Consider the following 21,198-nt stretch of genomic DNA (forward strand, 5'->3'; position numbering starts at 1 on the left):
AACATTCCGTGTATTAAAGAGGTTACAAACAATATCCATTAGCGCTCTTAACTTTTTCAATTCGGTCATATTTTATTCTCTTTTATTCCTGCTATCACTAGACGATTGAATTCATCTTCGGGGAGAAGTACCGAAGATAAAGTGGTAAATGAAAGTTATATCTAACCCGCTTCATTTCGAAAAGCTTGTCTTAAGGTGAATAAATCGTCTGCAGCAAGGATGAAATATAAATTGATTAAATACGTTAAAATCTTTTCTATTTTTTCTTTGCTATTTCAAGACGGTTTCCTTCGACTTAGAAAAGTTTCAGAATGTGTCCAGTCCAATTCAAGATTATCCTCCTCTCTCAATAAAAGTTTCTTTAATAGCAAAAATTAAATATAAATGACGCCTGATCTCAAGAAAAAGTTCTTTCCTTTGTTTTCTTATAAACTCGATCTCGCAACATTAGTAATTTAGTCTGCAAAATATCTAGTATACAACCTGGTCAGTACTTGCAGTATAAACCCCAAACGCCCGTGGATAACTGATTCGACTCTGCCACACCAACAGCCTCACATCCTTTATCACAGACACATTACCGGAGGTGTGAGTAGATGAGCTCGAAGCAGAACACGTGAAAACTAATTGCCAGGCCAGCCACGTAAACCACCAGTGTTCCCTGCAATGTGAGAGAATATACTTTTATGAAACTGCAACATATTTAGTACAAGTATTACCGGTTCATTTAATATAATTGAATAAATAGACAGACAGATAGATAGATACGCAGAGAGAGAGAGAGAGAGAGAGAGAGAGAGAGAGAGAGACGTTGATGGATGGATACGTGGGTCCGATCAATGGATGGAACAACAGACAGACAGATAGATGGATGGATGAGTAGAAAGTATGGCTCACTAAAGCACAGTGAGGAAGTTACCCATATATTGGATAGGCTGAGTGAGGATCTGACGGCCATGGTTGTGGGTGGGTTGAGGCAGGTGGTCATGTTGGGGGTGTAGCTGTTGATCCAGTGGTCGTAGATACCTGCTTCTCTCACTGTTATGATCCTGCAAACACGTGATTATGAATGTGTTACCATAAACCTTTCAAATTATATTGGCCCAGATTTTCGTCCTTTTGTGGCTTTGTTTACGTAACTACTCCTTCATGACCACAATTCTAGTAATAATCAACAATTACAATTCCGTAGTCAAAATGCAGAGATGGCAGTTTTACACCAAGATTAGGCAAAAACAGAATAGCCTGTAACCTATTCATCGAAAAAAAAACTTTTATTAACTTTGGTAAAGTCGAATTATCTTAATCAACTCAGGAGTAACTTACCAGACCAAGCAGATAAAACTGATGTATAATAACTGACCTGCGGCTGACAGCGTTGATGAGTGGGCTGTTCTTGGGCCCCGCCATGGCAAGCATCGAAGTTAGGAACTCCTCACGTGCTAGATAGAAGTCACACTTTCCTGTTGACACCAAGATAAAGTTAAGTATAGGCAAAATTAGTGCCACGAATATACTATATGACCTTTCCAATCACATACAAACACACACACACACACACACACACACACACACACACACACACACACACACACACACACACACACTAACTGAAACAAAATTAACACCAAGGATATCAAATGACATACTAAACTTAGAGGAATATAATATATGGAGAAGAGATAGAAACTTAAAAAAAGGAGGAGGAATTATAATATTAACTAAGAAAAATCTAAAAGTCAATGAAATAAAACTAGATATACCCTCACAAGTAGAACTGATTGCAGTAGAGATCAACACATCTGAAGGGAAAGTAATTGTAGCCAATATGTACATGTCACCCAGATCAAACACATGGGAAAGAGACGAATAGGAGGACCTGGCAGAGAGTACAATTCAGAGTTTAAGAGCATTACTACATAAAATGGAAGAGAAATCGGAAAGAATTATACTAACTGGAGATTTTAATACAAATATAAATTGGAATACTCTAGATATAACTAGCCAAGAAAGTTGTTGGGACCAAAATCTCCTGGATCTCGTGCAAGAGTTTTCCTAACGCAACATGTGAGGGAAACCACCAGATAAAGAGGACTCGATGTACCTTCAGTGTTAGATCTCATATTTACTAGGCAAGAAAATGATATTGACAGTTTATTATATCACCCTCCATTCGGCAAAAGCGATCATGCAGTACTAAATTGCAACTTCACGATAACTTATGACATAGTTAACAGCAATGAAAGTTACAAAAAAGTCTAAACTATAAAAAGGGAAATTATCATGACCTAAAGAATTATTTCTTAGAAGTTGATTGGGAAAATGAGCTTAGAGGACAAGATTTAAATGCTGTATATAAACAATTCTGTGAATTTTATGAAATAGGAGTCCAGAAGTACATCCCACAGCACAAAGAAGCAGATAAGAAAATACAGAAATGGTTCAATACAGAACGTAAAAAATCAAAAGAGAGAAGAGATTTGTTGTGGAAAAGATACAGAAAACACAATAGTGAAAGGGTATATAATAATTACAAACAGGCAAGAAACGATTATACAAGAATAAGGAGGGAAGCCCAAAAACAGTTTGAGGAGAATATCATAAATAAAAGTAGTGATGAACCGAAGCTATTTTACAGCTATATCAGAAGCAAAACCAAAGTAAAAGATAAAATACAATCCATTACGGACGAGGGAATCACCTATACACAAGAGAAAGATATTTGTGAAGCACTAAATAAGAAATTCCAATCAGTTTTTACAGAAGAAAAAAATTTTGAGAGGGACTGTGTGGAACATGCATGCCAACACATACTACCAGATATACAAATATCAGAAAAAGTAATACAGGAGGAGTTAAGTAAATTAGACAGAGGAAAAGCAAGTGGTCCTGACGAAATTTCATGTTGGATGCTACGAGAATGTGCAAAGGAGTTATGTAAACCATTATTTTTAATTTTCAAGAAATCCTTAAGTCAAGGTAAACTACTTGATATTTGGAAGAAAGCAAATATTGTCCCTTTATTCAAGAAAGGGAATAGACAAAATCCACTCAACTACCGACCAGTATCACTGACCAGTGTTGTAAGCAAGGTATTAGAAAAGCTTATAAGAAAAGCTTGGGTAAATCATCGAGAAGAACACAATATGATAACAGAAAGACAGCTTGGTTTCAGAAAAGGAAAATCATGTGTTACTAATCTGCTGAGCTACTATGACAGAGTAACTGACATAATACAGGAAAGAGAAGGATGGGTGGACAGTATCTATTTAGATTTCAAGAAAGCATTTGACACAGTACCACACCAAAGACTTTTATGGAAACTGTACCGTCAAGGAGGAATTCGAGGCAAACTGTTTTGTTGGATGCAAGATTTTCTCATAAAATGAGAACTGAGAACAGTACTAAGGGGAAACTACTCATCACGGAAAGAAGTGACTAGTGGAGTACCACAGGGCTCAGTGCTGGCACCAATCATGTTTTTAGTGTATATAAATGATATAGACAGTAACACTGGAAATGAAAGCTATCTAAAGATGTTTGCAGATGATGCAAAAATACAAAGGAGAATTACTATCACAGACTCTTGTAAAGAGCTACAAGAAGAATTAAATAAACTTCATGAATGGAGTAATACATGGCAAATGGAATTCAATGTGGACAAGTGTCATGTAATCAAGTTTGGTAAAAGTGGTAAAAGACCTGATTGGGATTATACGTTAGGAAATAAAACCCTACACACATCAGAAAGAGAGAAGGACCTAGGTGTGATTATCAATAACAGACTATCTCCGGCTGACCATATCCGTGAGAAGGTACGGAACATGTATACACTGCTTGCAAATATGAGAATAGCATTCACATACGTAAATGAAGACATGCTAAGAAGGATAATAACATCATTCATCAGGCCAACCCTGGAATATGCATCAGTAGTCTGGAGATCTCATCTCAAAAAACACATAGATAAGATTGAAAAAGTTCAGAGGGCCGCTACAAGATGGATACCAAGCTTAAGGGATCTAAGCTACGAAGAAAGACTAAATAAACTGAATCTACCAACACTACAGGAGAGAAGGAAAAGAGGTGACATGATAATGCTATATAAATGCATATCAGGGAAGGAGAAAATAGACATAAATGATTACTTAACATATGGGGAAGCATCAGCAAGAGGACACTGCAAAAAACTGCATAAGACGAGAGGTGATAAAGACGTAAGGAAATTCAGTTTCCCAAACAGAGCAATTGATCATTGGAATGCATTACCGAATGAAATAGTGTGTGCCAAAACAATTCACAAATTTAAGGATATGTACGATATATATGGTTTAAGACACGGGACAGTACGAGCTTGACTCATTCCTGTAAAGATACAATTAGGTAAGAACAATTAGGTAAGAACACACACACACACACACACACACACACACACACACACACACACACACACACACACACACACACACACACACACACACACACACACACACACACACACACACACACACACACACACACACACACACACACACACACACACACACACACACACACACACACACACACACACACACACACACACACACACACACACACACACACACACACACACACACACACACACACACACACACACACACACACACACACACACACACACACACACACACACACACACACACACACACACACACACACACACACACACACACACACACACACACACACACACACACACACACACACACACACACACACACACTGTTACAATCACGACCCTTCGAAATTCAAGAATGGCTCAATTGCAAAGGTTAAGTTCTCTGTATTGTCTTAATCAAACAAAAGGTTCGCCAGCCACCCTCCAGCTGCGCATAAGAACCTAGTCCTCATTCAGAACAGGGAATATACAAGCAATTTAATATTAATCATTCGCATAAAACAAATAAAAAAAAAAATAGGAATGAGTAACAATTTAATCAATGGCACAGAAGAAAAGAGTGAATGACTTTACAATGAATAGATACAGGACGATGCAAAACGAGCACCCTCCCTGACACAACGACACATATGGTGGGTAGGAGTAACACAATCGATCATGGACAAAAAAATAAAACTCATACCACCAGAAAACCAATACTCGTTGTCAGCACCTCGTCCTCGTCACAACACCTGGTGCACCACAAAACCTGATGCCCTAAGAGGGTCCAGTGAAAAGCAAAAATCAGGGAGGAGATGTAAAAGAGACGTCTGTCTCGGCCGAGGGTAGGGGAAGATCTCCCTGTCTGTGGGCGACTTCACCACAGCTCAACTATCAAAACAATATACTATCGACATATATAGAGAAGCAAATACAGTAAACAGTATGAATCATTAACTTTACTTAATAAATAAAATTTCATACTACTGTATGATAACAGCATGCGAATCCATTCTTGGATCAATAATGGTTCGAACCTTTGAACCACCTAAACACCAGTTACATGTACACTCGGGGGGGGGGGGGGGACTTTGATGCATGGTCGTGGGGAGTACGGACGTGTTTTGCTGGCTCTCCTCTAGCTTTCAGGGCTGCCTCACCCGGATTAGTTTTGTAATTAGCAGAATAAAAGTTAGGTTAGCTAGTTCTAATATTCCTCTCTGTCCTTTGTAGATATAGTAGGTGTCTATATCTACTTACTGAGATTGCCTTTGCTTACTCACCTCTGGAGTGTACCCCCCACTGATCGCTCTGGGGTGAGTTATACACAGGCGCACCTCCCGAGAGTGGTTTGAGAGGGGAATCACAGACTAGGTGTGTCTTTCGCAGGTACTTAGTCCCTTGCTCGTTTTTCTCTTTCTTCCCACTTCTCCCGCGAGGGGGAAGTTGTACCTATGGCGAACGCCCCTACTGCCTTCCACCCCCTTCAGGGGGGAGGTAGTCCTGACGACAATAACCTTACCGTGACCGACCGGCCCCAGACTGACAGACGCCAGACTCGATCCCCACTTGACGTTCCCGTGGCGAATGCGACCTACGTGACACTTCATGCTCTAGGTTCCACTCCCCTGTCCAGACTCAGTCCCTTCACTGTCAAGAAGGTGATTGACCACTGTGCGGGAGAGGTGGAACAAGTAAAAAAAACTTGGAAGTGGACACCTCCTAGTAAAGACTTTCAACTCCTCTCAGGTTAAAGACTTGCTGAAGCTGAGCAAGTTTTACTGCCATGATGTCGAGGCCAAGATCCCAACATCCATGAATTCCTGCAAGGGGTTTATCACTTGCAGGGATCTCATGGTGATGAGTGAGAAAGAGATCATACAGGAACTTGCTCAGCAGGATGTCATTGATACCCGTTTTATCACCAGTTTTCAGGTAGGCGTAAGGACGAAGACAGCCACAGTAGTCTTGACTTTTGGAAAAATATCTCTACCTACAAATGTGAAAGTAGGATATGAAATTGTAAATGTCAGACCGTACATTCCCAATCCCCTTCGTTGCTCAAAATGTCAGCTCTATGGACACGACGAAAAGACTTGTCGGCCTTCCAATTTAGTGTGTGGCAAGTGCGCAGCTGTAGGTCACTCTGCTGACAACTGTACATCCGAGACTGAGTGCTGCTTTCACTGCAAAGATGCTCACTCCACTTCCTCGAGGGGTTATCCCAAGTGGAAGGAGGAGAAGGAAGTCTGCACAGTGAAAGCGACAAAGGGCATTTCCTTCTACGATGCTAGGAAGAAGGTGAAGGAGATGCATGCAACTTCCAAGCCTAATATCTCCTATGCATCGGCGGTTGTGTCCTGTTCCGTGATGTGCACCGTGGAAACGCAGACTGACCTTACATTCGCTTCTCATGCCCCACGCCCTACCTCTCAGTCTAAGCCTCCTGTACACTCCAACTCTCTTACAGACATCCCTGTTGTTACTTCCTACTCTCAGGCTGCCACTGCTCCTTCGCAGTCGGTGTGGGCAAAATCGAAGTCCGACAAGTCTGATAAGATGAATCTGACCACCCTCACCAAGCCGGCATGTCCTCATGTCCTTCCCGTTCCTGCTCCATCGAGGGAGAGAAAGAATAGCTCTTCCTCGGTGGAGTCTGGGAGCCTTGTTATAGACGAGAATACGGAGGTCTCCATGAACAAGCACCGGGAAAGGTCCCCCGGTAGCCACTCGCCTGTTGGCGGACGGCATAAAAAACTAAGGGCACTGGCCACCCTCATAAATCTTAAACCGTCGCTTTCACTATATTACAGTGGAATTGTAGAGGTGTTGGAAATAAATTGCAAAATATGGCAATCTTGCTTTCTATACACAGGCCAGACGTTGTTTGTTCACATGAGATGCGCCTGGAGGATCATCCTGATCCTCCACAGTTCCAACACTACCATTCGTATAGAAGATATGAAGGTCATGGAGTTGCCATATACACACAGAAATCACACCCACAAACGGAAGTGATTCTAAATTCTACTCTGGAAGCTGTCGCGTGCAGAGTAAAATTTAATAACACGTATCTGTCTATTTGCTCTCTGTACTGTCCTCCACATGGCCCCATTGATAGTGATGCTTTAAATTCACTATTTGACCATCTTCCTGGCAACATGTTAGTGTTGGGCGATTTTAACGCCCATCACTATCAATGGGGGTAGCTTGAGGATCGATGGTCGTGGGGAGCAAGTGGCCGACCTAATACTACAATCCAACTTCTGTCTTCTGAACGAATGGCAGGGCGACTCATGTAGATGATCGTACTGGTAACTTTTCGGTCATTGACTTATCTTTGGCCTCCCCTGGTATACATCAAGATTTCTTGCTGGACCCTTATGACGACTCCTTGGGAAGTGATCATTTACCCATCTGTCTTTCTTATACACGCGACATCGTTTCGGACCCTCCACCTCCAAAATTTAACTATAAGAAAGCAGATTGGGGTTCTCAAGGATCACCAGTTTAGATATATCTGGGGAGACCATAGATGGTAAGGTCGAAAATGTAACTACTTACATATTACACACAGCTGAGGCTGCTATTCCCAAGACTTCTACAGTTCATGCGAAGCATAGAACACATTGGTGGACGCCGGATTGCCGACAAGCATTAAGAAAACGCAATAGGAGATACAGGATTTTTTATAGTCAGCCTACTGAGGAAAATTTTATTGCATACAAACAGGCACGGGCTGAGGCAAGGAGAATAATAAAAAGGGCCAAACGTGACTCCTGGTGGTCCTTTGTGTCCACGGTGACTCGTACAACACCATTAAGTAAAGTCTGGTCCACCATAAGAATATTAAATAATAAAGGCCCATACTTCCCTATCACCACCCTGCAGGTGAATAACACCATCTTTGACAAGCCCGTGGACGTTGCTAACATCCTCGCCAGGAGTTTTTCCCACATAAGTAGCTCAGCCAATTATGACCAGCGTTTCCAACATCATCAATGCACGGCTGAGCTACAATTAATAGACTTTGCCACAGAAGACGTAGACTCCCCCTACAACCAAGAGTTTACGCTAGATGAACTGCTCCTTCCCCTTAAATCCTGTAAAGACATCAGCCCTGGACCAGACACCATCACGTACGGTATGATCCAACATCTTAATCAGGACAATCTGATTAAGATATTAGCATTGTACAATGAGATTTGGGCATCTCGAACGTTCCCAAACTCATGGCACTTTGCGCACGTCATACCGATACCCAAGGAGGCTGGTCGTCTTATGAATCCCACTTCATTTCATCCTATTGTGTTTACTTCTTGTCTATGTAAGGTCATGGAATGCATGGTTAATAATAGGCTAATTTTTGTTTTCGAGTTGAAGAATTTGTTAAATGATCAACAATGTGGCTTCCGTAAATATAGAAGTTCTCTAGATCATTTAATGAATTTCGAGCATTGTATTGCAGAGGCATTTGCCAATAAAGATTTCATGATAGGGGTGTTCTTGGACATCCATAAAGCCTATGACAAGACATGGCAACACGGTATACTAATGAAGCTCTATGCTTATGGTTTAAGAGGAAATTTGCCTATTTTTATTTCAAATTTCTTAAGAGACAGAACTTTCTCTGTCAAATTGCCCCGTAATGTAACATCGGATATATATATCCAGGAAAACGGGGTGCCGCAGGGAAGTGTTCTTAGACCCACCTTATTTAGTATTATGGTCAATTATATTCTTTCATCAGCTCCCATCCTGAGGAATCTTAAATACTCGCTCTAGCTGACAATTGTGCAATATGGCACATTTCCCATAATGCACAATTTTCGGCTTGGCGAATTCAAGAAGCCCTTGATTCCGTCCACCAATGGGCCTTGCAGTGGAGATTTAAGTTTTCCTTCCCTATGTGTGCCACTGTAGTCTTCACTAATCATAACGTACCTAATTTGTGCTTAACTTTGGATAATCAGGTAGTACCTTTTCAAAATTCTGTAAAGTTTTGGGGAGTACATTTTGATCGTCATTTGAACTTCAAAATTCATGTTAATAATTTGCTTGCACATTGTGATCAATCAGTAAATGTCCTCAAGTACCTAGCGGGTACTACATGGGGTGCCGACAGAAAATCTTTATTAACCCCCCCCCCATCCTGACGTTTTCTGGGCAGTGGTACGCCCCATCCCGACATTTTTTGGTCTTTTTTTTTTTTTGGCTCAAACATCTGCTTTTTGGTGAGAAACATCGAAAATTCATAGAGAAATCGCTCACCTGAGGTTTAAAATACTCGATCCAGGTAGGAGTACCTCCTTACCTTACAGGGTTTTCTATCAGGCTGGCTGCAAAGAAAACGAGTTCTATGGGAGGATAACTATTCCACACCACTCATAAACGGTATTTATTTGGTACGAATTTACATGTAGTACGAGTGTATATTGGTTTTCAAACGGTAATATAGGCATTATAAGCATTGTGTCACTCACTAACTCATCACCATTCCTGACCTTTTTTGGCCACATTACCTGATCATCATTTCTGACTATTTCTTCCTCTAATATTTGTCCTCCACATTGTCATCGATCAGGGAATCACTCTGGCCCTGAATTTCGTACCATGGCATGACATGGCTTTACTGGCCAGGTCACTGATAACAGGTGAATTGCTGAGAAAAGGGCATGCAGGGGGGGGAGGAGGTCATGCTGGGTAAGGCATTGTCCCTGCCTGGCATCTTGTAGAGGAAGGTGTCCCGTGTATACGTGCCAAAAATCATTCACAAAAATTTAAAAATGTGCAAATCAAATTGAAAATTGTGCAAATTAGGGACCTTGCAATGTTGCCGCGTTAATTTACGTCTCCGGGATATGAGTGCACATCATGTGAGAACGTGAATTCACATCTCCGGGATGGGGCGGGTTAATGGTGTATAAGTCCCTTATTCGATTGAAGCTAGACTATGGCACACAGGTGTATGGCTCGAAATTTGATGCCAGACTGAAAGGACTGGATGTGTTGCAGAATAAATGTTTGCGAATGTGTCTTGGAGCCATCCGGTTACCCGTGTAGCTCTTATGGAAGTGGAGGCAAATGTGCCTCCCCTCCGTATTTGCCCCGACCACTTGGCTTGGTCCTATGGCCTCAGAACACTGAGGAAAAGCAATATCGGCAATGTGGCCTGTACCCCCCTGCATCAATACCACCACCCTCTGTGGGGGGGGTGTCGGCCACTTGCCATTCGCCTCCACTTACCAGCTCAGGAGCTTGGTCTGGACCTCAGTGACTGTGACAAGTTGGTGTTTAAAAATATAGCACCTTGGGAGCCACCCGGCTTTACTGTTGATGTATCATGGCTCCCAGCACCAAAGGCCCAGGCGCCGGAGACGAAGGTCCACCACTTGTTTTGTAACATCATCATTCATCACTTGGGGTCCCACCAATTGTACACCGATGGCTCCAAGTCGAGTGAATGTGTGGGTGCTAGTGTATGGTCGACTGAATGTGCCCTCAGGTATCGGTTGCCGACTCATACATCTGTGTTTACATCCGAACTTTTTGCTATTGACAAAGCCATAGACTATGCTCTCAATTCTCAGCATGACTCATTTGTCATATTTTCAGACTCGAAGTCAGCCCTTCAGACAATTGCATCTTGTACTACGGACTCGAACAAGATCCAGGGCCGCATTGTTAGTAAGTTGCATTCATGCAACAAGTCATTCACGCTGATCTGGGTGCCTGGTCATTGTCACATCTACGGCAATGAGCAGGCTGACTTACTTGCAAAGTCGGCTGTAGAGCTCGAGGAGACTTGGGACGTTCCTCGTGATCTATGGTTGAGTCTCGCTCTCGGAAAGAAATAAATAAATCTTCTGTGGCAAGGTCAGTGGACCAGACTAAATATTCGAACGTGTATCCCGTACCTGGGCGACTGGGCCACTGCCAACCGTCCCAGTCGTCTGGAAGGAAAAGTGTTGCCACGACTACAGCTCAATGCCACCATGCTCACGCACATGAAACCTTATATGGAAAAGCGATTCCCACCACACCGTGACATCTGTAATGTGTTGTTATCTGTCAGTCATATCCTGCGCTGTCGGTGATTTATTCGTGAACACGCTTCTCTTATAAATTACTGCGGCGCAGCAGACGTCCCCTTCACCCTTTCCACCATCCTGGGTGATGGGGACATTGTTATGACTGATAAATTGATGGCTTTCTTGAGAGAGACTGGACTGATCACAGCGATGTGACTTTTTTACTATATGGTTTTGTTTTTTATCGACTGTAATTATGTATATATTGTACTATTAATTAGGGTTGACAGTTGACATATTTGAAATAGTTCCTCCTTCCCACTGATCTATTTCTAATATTGATGTCCCCTACATTAAACCCCGTTCCTCGACTGAGTCACCAGCTGATGAGTGTGAGTGTGCAATATGGAAAGGTATTGGGCAGTTGCAGTCGATGGTGGTCTGTTGGGCGAGGTCCTTCACTTTCTGTACATGTTATGTAAACACCTTCTACTACCTTGTTTAAGTTGTTCTAATTAGGGCTGACAGCTGACGTATAAGGAAATGTTCCTGACTCGTTTGGTTCTCTTTCATATATTGATGTCCCCTATATTAGGTTGTGCTTCGACTGACAGTTACCAGGTGATGAGTGCAGGTATGTAATGTAGAGAGGCATTACATATCTGCAGTCGATGGTGTTCTGTTAGTCGAGGTATTTTTACCATTAGTGTATGTCTAGCTATTTGCCTCTGTAGGATTTAGTATAGGTTAGGGATTTGTCTGTTAGGTGATTAGTTTTAGGGTCTTTAGATTAGGTATTTATGTTTATGGATAATGTAAGGTCAAATAATATAAAAAATTTAAAAATCATAAAAATGAAATAAAAACAAATAAAATAAAAATTATATATATATATATATATATATATATATATATATATATATATATATATATATATATATATATATATATATATATATATATATATATATGTACGTGTGCATGAAAGTGTGTCTGTATATATGCATGGAAGTGTGTGTGTGTGTGTGTAAATATATATATATATATATATATATATATATATATATATATATATATATATATATATATATATATATATGACCAGGGGCTTTGGCCCCAATGGTCGATAGGGCAGAAAATAATAAACCAAAAAAAAAAAAAGGTACACTCCTCACAAAACAGTGGGAGGGGGACTTTTATGCATGGCTGCAGAGAGAACGGACGTGTGCTGGACTCTCCTCCAGATTGTAAGGCTGCCCCACTTTTATGCATGGTAGTGGAGAGTGAGGTTGTGTGCTGCTGAGCTCTCCTCTAGCTTCCTAGGGCTGCCTTTCCGGCAATTTGCTTCTTTTTTTGTTTCACCCGTCTGGTGTGCGTTAGGCTAGCTAGTTTCTCACTTTCCTTCCCTCCCTGATAGCTAGGAACAGTAGGTGTCTGTTCCTGTGTACTGAGGGCAAAGTACTGGAGTTTACATTCTGAAGTAAAAAGACTCATTAGACGTGATAAGAGGAGACTATATGATGAAAAGGCGACAGAGACAGAAATTAAATTAAGTAAAAATGACGGTCAGAGCACAAGAGCAGCGTATCAGGCCATAAAGGAGTATGAATCATTAACTTTACACAGTGAATAAAATTTCATACTACTGTATATCATCATCACTATCATCATCATCCGGACCTCCTTTCCAACCCTTGGGCAGGGTGAGGAGTAGCAATGTCCAGACAGCCAAAATTTGCCCAATCCAATGAGCCACGCTTCCAAGCACTCATCATTCAAGCCCTTGGAATCCTGGTTCTATCGGATACGCCAAAAACATTCATCATTTTCTGTAGCTTCACCAACTCATATCCCATAGAGTCAATCCAAATGCTGCCATGTTAAAAAGGGGTGCCAGAATCCCTGATCATGCACTTCTCCTTACAACATTCATCCAGCCAGCTCGATCTCCAGTCAATTCCCTAGCCTCACCAACTTCCAAACCTCTCTTCCTCACACATTCATCCACCATATCTCTCCACCTACTCCTTGGCCTACCTCGCCTCCTCTTTCCTTCTAATTCGCTCAGATATACCTTTTTCACCACTTTATTGTTATCCATTCTTTCCACATGACCATACCATCTCGGTACACTCTCTTCGATTCCAGTGTCCACAGACTTCCTCACTCCACATCTTTCACGAATCACATTATTTCGTATCCTATCCACCCTCTGTACTCCACATACATCCCTCAGCAGTCCCATTTCCACTGCTCTTACTCTTGATTTTTCATTTTCATGCCACACCATAGTCTCACATTCAAATGTTAAAGTTGGCACTAACACTCCTTCATGTAAGCCTCGTGCAGCTGCAACACTCGAGCCTCTGTTTCTTATCAAGGCCTTCATTGCACCAGCTACGTTTCTTCCTTGTGTCACTCTACTTTCAACTTCCTTTGTACATTTTCCTCTGTTTTCTATCACTGTACCCAGATATTTGAACTCTCTCACCAACTCCAGTCTCTCTCCATTCACTGTTACATCCCACTGGGAGTCACCTTCCCTCTCAATAACCATCACTTTACTCTTTTCTACATTTACTCTCAAGGCACGACGCTTACAGACATCAGCAAAACTCTGCACTAGCCTACCAAGTTCTTGTCTGGTACTTGCAAGCAGTCCTGCATCATCAGCATACAACAAATTTGAGATATTCCATCCATCACCATTCATTACCAACGCCATCCCTCTCTCCATTACTCGTGTTTTTACTTCTCTCATCACCCCATCCATATTATATATATATATATATATATATATATATATATATATATATATATATATATATATATATATATATATATATATATATATATATATATATATACCTAGGCTGCTTCCCCCAATGAAAGGGAGGTAGCCGAGACAGGACGACACACTCTCCATTTACTCATCCATTCAAACACATTCATTCGCATCTTAGCCCCAAAGGGGAGAACGGACAGATCCTCACCGCATCACACCGCACAAGGGTCAACTGCGCAATGCAAGCAGTGACATCCACAGCAGGGCCCGACAGCAGAACTGGTTTACCCCTGCCACATCATAACAGACCCATCCCCTTACCCGCACCTGACCTGACTATATATATATATATATATATATATATATATATATTGCCAGACGCCTCAATCCCGTTTGGGGTGGCCACAAACAAATCGCCTCCAAGTCGCCCTGTCCCCCGCCATTTCACTGCCCTGCTCCCAACTCACACACCCCTCTCTCATATACCTCTCCACCCCATCCCTCCATCTCCCCCTCGGCCTCCCCCTCCCTCTTCCTCCCTCCACCTCACTCACATACACTCTCTTCGTCAGTCTTTCACCCTCCATCCTCTCCACATGGCCAAACCACCTCAGTGTGTTCCTCATAACGCTTCCTATCACATCCACATCCACACCACAACGCTCCTTTATATCCTCATTCGTCAGCCTGTCTCTCCACGTGACTCCACAGGCTCCTCTTAAATAACTCATTTCCACTGCTCTCACTCTTGACTTGTGTCCTTCCAACAATGTCCAAGCTTCACTTCCGTACGTTAGAGTTGGTATCACAAAACTCTCTCTCTCTCTCTCTCTCTCTCTCTCTCTCTCTCTCTCTCTCTCTCTCTCTCTCTCTCTCTCTCTCTCTCTCTCTATATATATATATATATATATATATATATATATATATATATATATATTGAACAACCATGGGGACATCACACAACCTTGTCGCACACCCACACCGATCGTGAACCATTCACTTAGAATCTAAGTGAACGGGGATCTAAGTCTTAGATGCCCATTAACCCATACACATGCTTCACTATCATCATAAAAACTCTTGACGGCACCTAGCAGTTTACCCTCTACACCGTACATGCGCAAAACTTTCCACAATCCTTCTCTGTCCACTTTGTCATACTTTTTTTTTTTTTTCCAGATCTATGAATTCCATAAACACCTTGTGATCCTTCTCACAAGCCTTTCTCTACTATTTGTGTCACTGCAAATATTTGGTCCACACATCCTCTGCAACTACTGAAGCCACCATGTTCATCACTCACTAGGACTTCTGATATCTCTCTTACTTTCACCATGATAATTCTGTCATATAACTCCCAACCACATATTCTTGCACTCACTTCGCTCACCTTTACTTTTGTACAGGGATACAGTCACACCCTTCTTCCATTCTGCAGGCACAGTTTCACTCTTCCATGCCTTCTTACATATCTCCAACAGTCACTTCATTCCACTCTCTCCACTACACTTAAGCATCTCAGCATACACTTCATCAACCCCAGCTTCTTTCCCATTTTTCGGCCGCTTCATAGCACTCTTCACCTGTTCAAGTGTCACGTCTCCTGGTACTCATTCCTTCTCTGCACACCCCCAAAACCAATCATGTTTACAGCTGCTCTGCTCTTCCTATTCCCATTCATCAGGCATTCAAAATATTCTTTCCATCTAGTCCTTAATCTCCATGGGTTAATATTCTGTCACCTACATCCTTCACACCATCATATTTCTTTCTGCTTTCACTTCTATATTTCCACACCTCTTTCCAGAATAACTTTCTAATTTCGGAGTAGTACGCATTCATTTTTCTTCCTAGATCCTAATTTACCTCCTTTTTTTTTTTCCTCTTCACTAGTCTCTTTACGTGCTTCTTGCTGTCAACATATTCAGTTCTTATTTCAACTGAACCCCTGTTCTGTAACCACTTTAGCCACTTCTTCCTCTTTTCATTCACCACTCTCTTTACCTCCTCATCCCACCATGCCGCCCCTTTCTTCTTTGTTGTTACTATTGCCACAACACACACCACTTCAGCATTCCTAACTAAGCAGTCCTTATATGCATTCCATAGGCTGTCCAGATCCATTTCATTCCAATTCTGTAATTCTAACTCCTCCTCTACTTTGGTCCTGTAATCATCTGCCATTTCTTTGATCCTCAGCTTCTCAACTTTCAGTTTTTCTCCCTAACTGCTCCTGTCTCTCCTGATCCACCTCACTCCTCTCAGCTTGATCTTGCATACCACAATCATGTGAGCTGACAAACCTCCACATCGTCCTCTCACAGCCCTCGTATCAGCAACCATTCCCATCATCGACCTCTATTCGAGCACGTAATCAGTCAGGCTTCTTTCATCACGATCCCCGTTCCCTCTATGCCATGTATATTTATGTGCATCTCCCGTGTTTGAAATGCGAGTTACAAATGCACAGCCTCTTCTCCTGACACATATCATTTAGTCTCTTCCCATTATCATTTTCTCCTGGTACCCCGTAAACAACCCATTATGTCGTCCTCAGGACCAGTGCCTACTCTTCCATTCATATAACCCACTACAATCACAATTAAAGCTTCTGGGCATTTCTCCTACTTCACCCAGCTCATCCCAGAAGCTCTCAATCTCTCTCTCACTCCTGTCCTCACACGGTGCATATGCTGCAATTACTGCCACTTTCACCTTCTCAGACTTGAACTTGACATACATACACCTCGAGCTGACACATTTGTAGTCTCTCATTCCACTCTGCCACATCTCATTCATCAACAAAGTAACTCCTTCCTTGCATCTTCCTCGCCCATTCATTCCCGATCTTACACATTTCACACCCTCCCATTCCTCCACATCGCACCCCTTCATCTTCGTTTCAGACATTGCCATCACGGCATATCTCGCACTCTTGAACACTTTCACCACTTGCACCCTCTTGCTCTCCTCACTCACACCTCTCACACTCCACATGGCCAAGCCAATCTGCCCATTTGGTTGGTCCCCTGGGCAGGTATTGGGCCCTCCGAGGCTCTCTGAAACTACTGCCATATTAAGTGATTTTGGATAGGGGAATCTGGAGAACGTTTAACCCTGCCAGAAACCCTGGTCATATGGTTACCACCCAGCGTAGTAAATGGTTTCCTTGGTACAGGAAACCATTTGGCTTGTCACTCAGTGTAGAGATCATATGGCACCTCTACACTGAGTGAGTGGATGATGGGCGCCTCCACCTACCACCTACCGCAATAACTGATTTAGCTATTAATACATTAGATAACAGCATGAGGAAAATATAACAACTCTTTGATAAAAAATGATTCGAACTTATGAACCACCTAACACTACATAAATGTACACTCCTCACAATACAGTGGCTCGAATCCCCAACTTCTTAACACCAGAAATTTACACTTATAACAATGCTCCCCTCTTAACAACACACACACACACACACACACACACACACACACACACACACAATTCTCTCTCTCTCTCTCTCTCTCTCTCTAACCCACCTGTCACTGAAAAGTCCTGTGCCATCATCATCTTGGTCAACTCGTCCAAGTTTATTAGGGTGTGGTCCCCCCTCCTCACTTTGACATCCAGGTTCTTCGTCAGCTCAGGGGTGTCGTAAATTTGAAATCTGCCTTCCTTCTGCAGATTACTTATGTCGTGGAAAACACCACTCTCAGCCACCTGGAAGTAGCACAATGACTGTCTCAACCTGGGTCTGACAGACCCGGGCAATTTTTTCGATCGTCTGGTTCAGTAACTTATAGATGCCTGGGATCCCTGTCCTTCTAAATATCTTCCTACCTTTTTGTGCCCATGCAGGGTGTAAGGGGCTTACTTTCGTGTCTTTCAATGTTTTTGCAATATATCACTCAGAATTGCCTGTCGGGTCTGTGAGACACAGGTGTACCTGAGAAGGGGGCAGAATTATTCACTGTGGGATTGTAAGTTGATTATATGCTGTGTGGGATCCACAATGCCCATAATAATGGTCCTCCACCCCTCAAGTCGTGACACCAGTGCTAGGTTCATAGTGTTGGTTGTTTTCGTGTATGGTGACTGAAAAAAAAATAGTGTGGCCTTTTTTTAATTTTTTAAAAAATGGAGTTCAATGAATTAAAACTTATTCACATAGTTTTAACTGATAAGACCTAATACACTGTAGGATATTCAGGAATTCATGATATAAAACATGTGTGACACTACAGCATTTTTTAAAAGCTGAGTCTGACAGACCCTGGTGTACCTAAATTGTAAGTGAAACTGTAGGTATACCCGATGAGGGCTAAAGCCTGTATTTATAGGACCCACCTATAGTAGGCTAGAAATGCACATATTCTACTGTAAAGTGCTCCCTCGTGTACTTATTTCGTGGAAAACGCCAATCTTAACCGCCTGGACGCAATAGAATGAATGTCTTAAAGTGTGATTTAAATAGCCTTTCTACAGTTACCCCAGAACGAGACATACTGTGACATAAATTACTAGACAGTGTTAGTTTATATTAAAACTGGAAGAATAACCCATGTAATCTGTTCGCGTTGTTGTCATATGGCTTCACATTGTCCCCTAAGTCTGGTATTGTGAAACGGCTTGCCCAGAACATGACCTATTAATAGGGAATATGTTTAATTTTCTCTCTCTATCTTGGTCTGCATGATCAGAAAATTTACCTCAGAGTATGTCCGCGTCTTGCCAGAGTCGCTGTAGGTCCGTTGACTGAGAGAATCAAGAAATACATCAATGTCCAATGACGTTATTTGCTACTTCATGGGGTAAATACTAACCTGAATAGTGTAAGCCTGACTAGATCCCTTCTGCACTAAAAATGTAACAGGATTATCGACCACGTCCCTGAGAGACTGTATGGGCATTGGGATGTATCTGACGGCCAGGAGGGACACCAGGTTGCCTGCATAGCTACGTGTCAGCACCACAGTTGTCAGCATCCACACACCCAACACCACACGCTCCCATACCCACCATGTCCTGACAAGACTGACATCTGAAATAAGTACATTAAATTTATTTCAAATTAAGGTATATATTACTGAGTTATTACTTCACTATGATTGTTCTCTCATGTGGTATTGTGTTTGTGTGTCCTAACTTTTTGTAATCATACTTAGTAGAAATATTTTTGCCCCATACAAGCATTAAAATCTTTTGTTCTCACGTACCCTTCCTACACGGCCTTTAGCGACAACATTCCTTAGAGTGCTGGGGTTTGTCATGAAAGGTAAATAAAGAACCTAATCAAAATTTGTAATATTTGTATGTATATTCATTGTGATGTAGTTCAACCGATAACAGTCAGCATTGGACAGACCAATGTGATATGTCATTATGATTTAAGGAAATGATATCTCAGCTTCGGAAGTGCAATTAGAAATTTTTTCTTATCGATGTTTTACTACAAATTTTGTCACAATTTTATCCCGCTACACTGCTGAGTAGTAACCATAAATCAAGGCTGGCTTACAACTCTTTAATCCTTCGTTACTCCTGTGGGGTATTCAAACGTGGTTAGTCCGGTGGGGTGTTACAACCCCCCAATACAAAAATACATGTAGTGTTTCTAACATGTAAAATATATTCATACTGCCGCTTCAGCATATCTCTGCAATCACTAATGAAAAGGTTGAATCCCTTGTAGGTGGTGTTTATTAATTTATAATAATAAAATTCAATAAATTATATCAGTAAAAAAAATAACAAATGGACTCGTATCTCATATGTCAGGTAAACACGCACACGGAAATACATTTTGTGATTTTTAAAATCAGCATAATGATAAACAAGATGCAAAAATAAGATAAAAACCAATCTATATCAAAATAAGATCTAAATGGTTAGTTTGATGGGGTGACTGGACACCCCAGGGAGGGGGGAAGTGCCCCTCTCACTACAACAGAGGCAGGACTAAACCAATCCACATGCTACCTCCCCTCACTGAATCAGAAGAGTACTGGAACGGAGAGAAATATTCGAATTACCGGCAAGGAAATATGAGCTTTTATATAAAATTGGGTCGCCAAAACACCCCACCTGACTAACGAAGGGCACCGAACAATTTCTTAGTAAGTTTGATCTTAAGACTCCGTACAGTGTGAATAACAGCTCCCAGTACCTACAAAGCCATCCTGCGAGTATTTTTAAGAGGATTTCTGTCATTCTCAGTAATATAATTGGAGGTAGATTTTTTTTTTTTTAATAATAATTCACTACTGCATACATATGTGTAAATTATTAAAGGTATTAATGATAACTATTCTTATACCTGCCACCACGTGATTACAAAACAAATCAAATTGCCCGGAATGAGATGTTATAATTAAGACACGAGAGTGGTATACCCCGATGCAATAGTGCAAGTAATGAGGTATTGTTGTTAAGACTGTTGCAAGGGACAGTGTAAATGCATCTAGATGCCTTGATCAAAAGTCCAATATAACTGCACGACCACACATGGTGGTAGGATGGCAATACTATCCTAAAAGTGACGACTTCCACCACAACATATATGACAAGCTGGAGATCTAACCTTGTTGTAACAGCACTCGAACGCAGCTGGATGCCTTCACCATTAGCCCTGTACAATGACAAGCCTGGGTTTGTAGACAGGAGGGAAACATTGTCATTACCGCAAGGACCCCCAACGAAGCCGTAAGAATTGCTACCCAAACACAAGGACCCAGGGGTAGTAGGAAGCTCCAGGGGTTCACCTCAGGCTTGCCGCGACCCACGATCATTCTGCTGTACGTGATGTCAACGGGGAAGGTGAAGTCTACTACCTTGGCCCTCGTGGAAGTGATGCCAAAGAGGCCAAGGCTGATGTCCACTTCCTGAAATTAGGAGTAAAGTAGTATCTGAAGAGCAATGCTGTCAGGTTCCTCAAAATCTCTCATATCTTCCTATCCACA

The 21,198-nt window shown here is 41.8% G+C and overlaps 1 protein-coding gene across 1 annotated transcript in view; it reads right to left on the reverse strand.

The window, feature by feature from the left end:
• Nucleotides 1–1,139: 1,139 nt before the first annotated feature.
• LOC145397155 (putative glutamate receptor) overlaps nt 1,140–21,198 on the reverse strand; it is a 69,161-nt gene continuing 49,102 nt past the window's right edge. The window contains exons 8-12 of the mRNA XM_080270353.1: nt 20,820–21,120; nt 19,063–19,280; nt 17,779–17,959; nt 1,364–1,463; nt 1,140–1,161 (exon numbers count right to left, since the gene is read on the reverse strand). Of these exons, the coding sequence (XP_080126479.1) occupies nt 1,140–1,161; nt 1,364–1,463; nt 17,779–17,959; nt 19,063–19,280; nt 20,820–21,120 (822 nt within the window). The remainder of the gene's footprint in view (nt 1,162–1,363; nt 1,464–17,778; nt 17,960–19,062; nt 19,281–20,819; nt 21,121–21,198) is intronic.

Source organism: Coenobita brevimanus, chromosome 40 (genome assembly GCF_032717465.1).
Source record: "Coenobita brevimanus isolate Jiangsu-jjx chromosome 40, ASM3271746v2, whole genome shotgun sequence".
Classification (NCBI taxonomy): domain Eukaryota; kingdom Metazoa; phylum Arthropoda; class Malacostraca; order Decapoda; family Coenobitidae; genus Coenobita; species Coenobita brevimanus.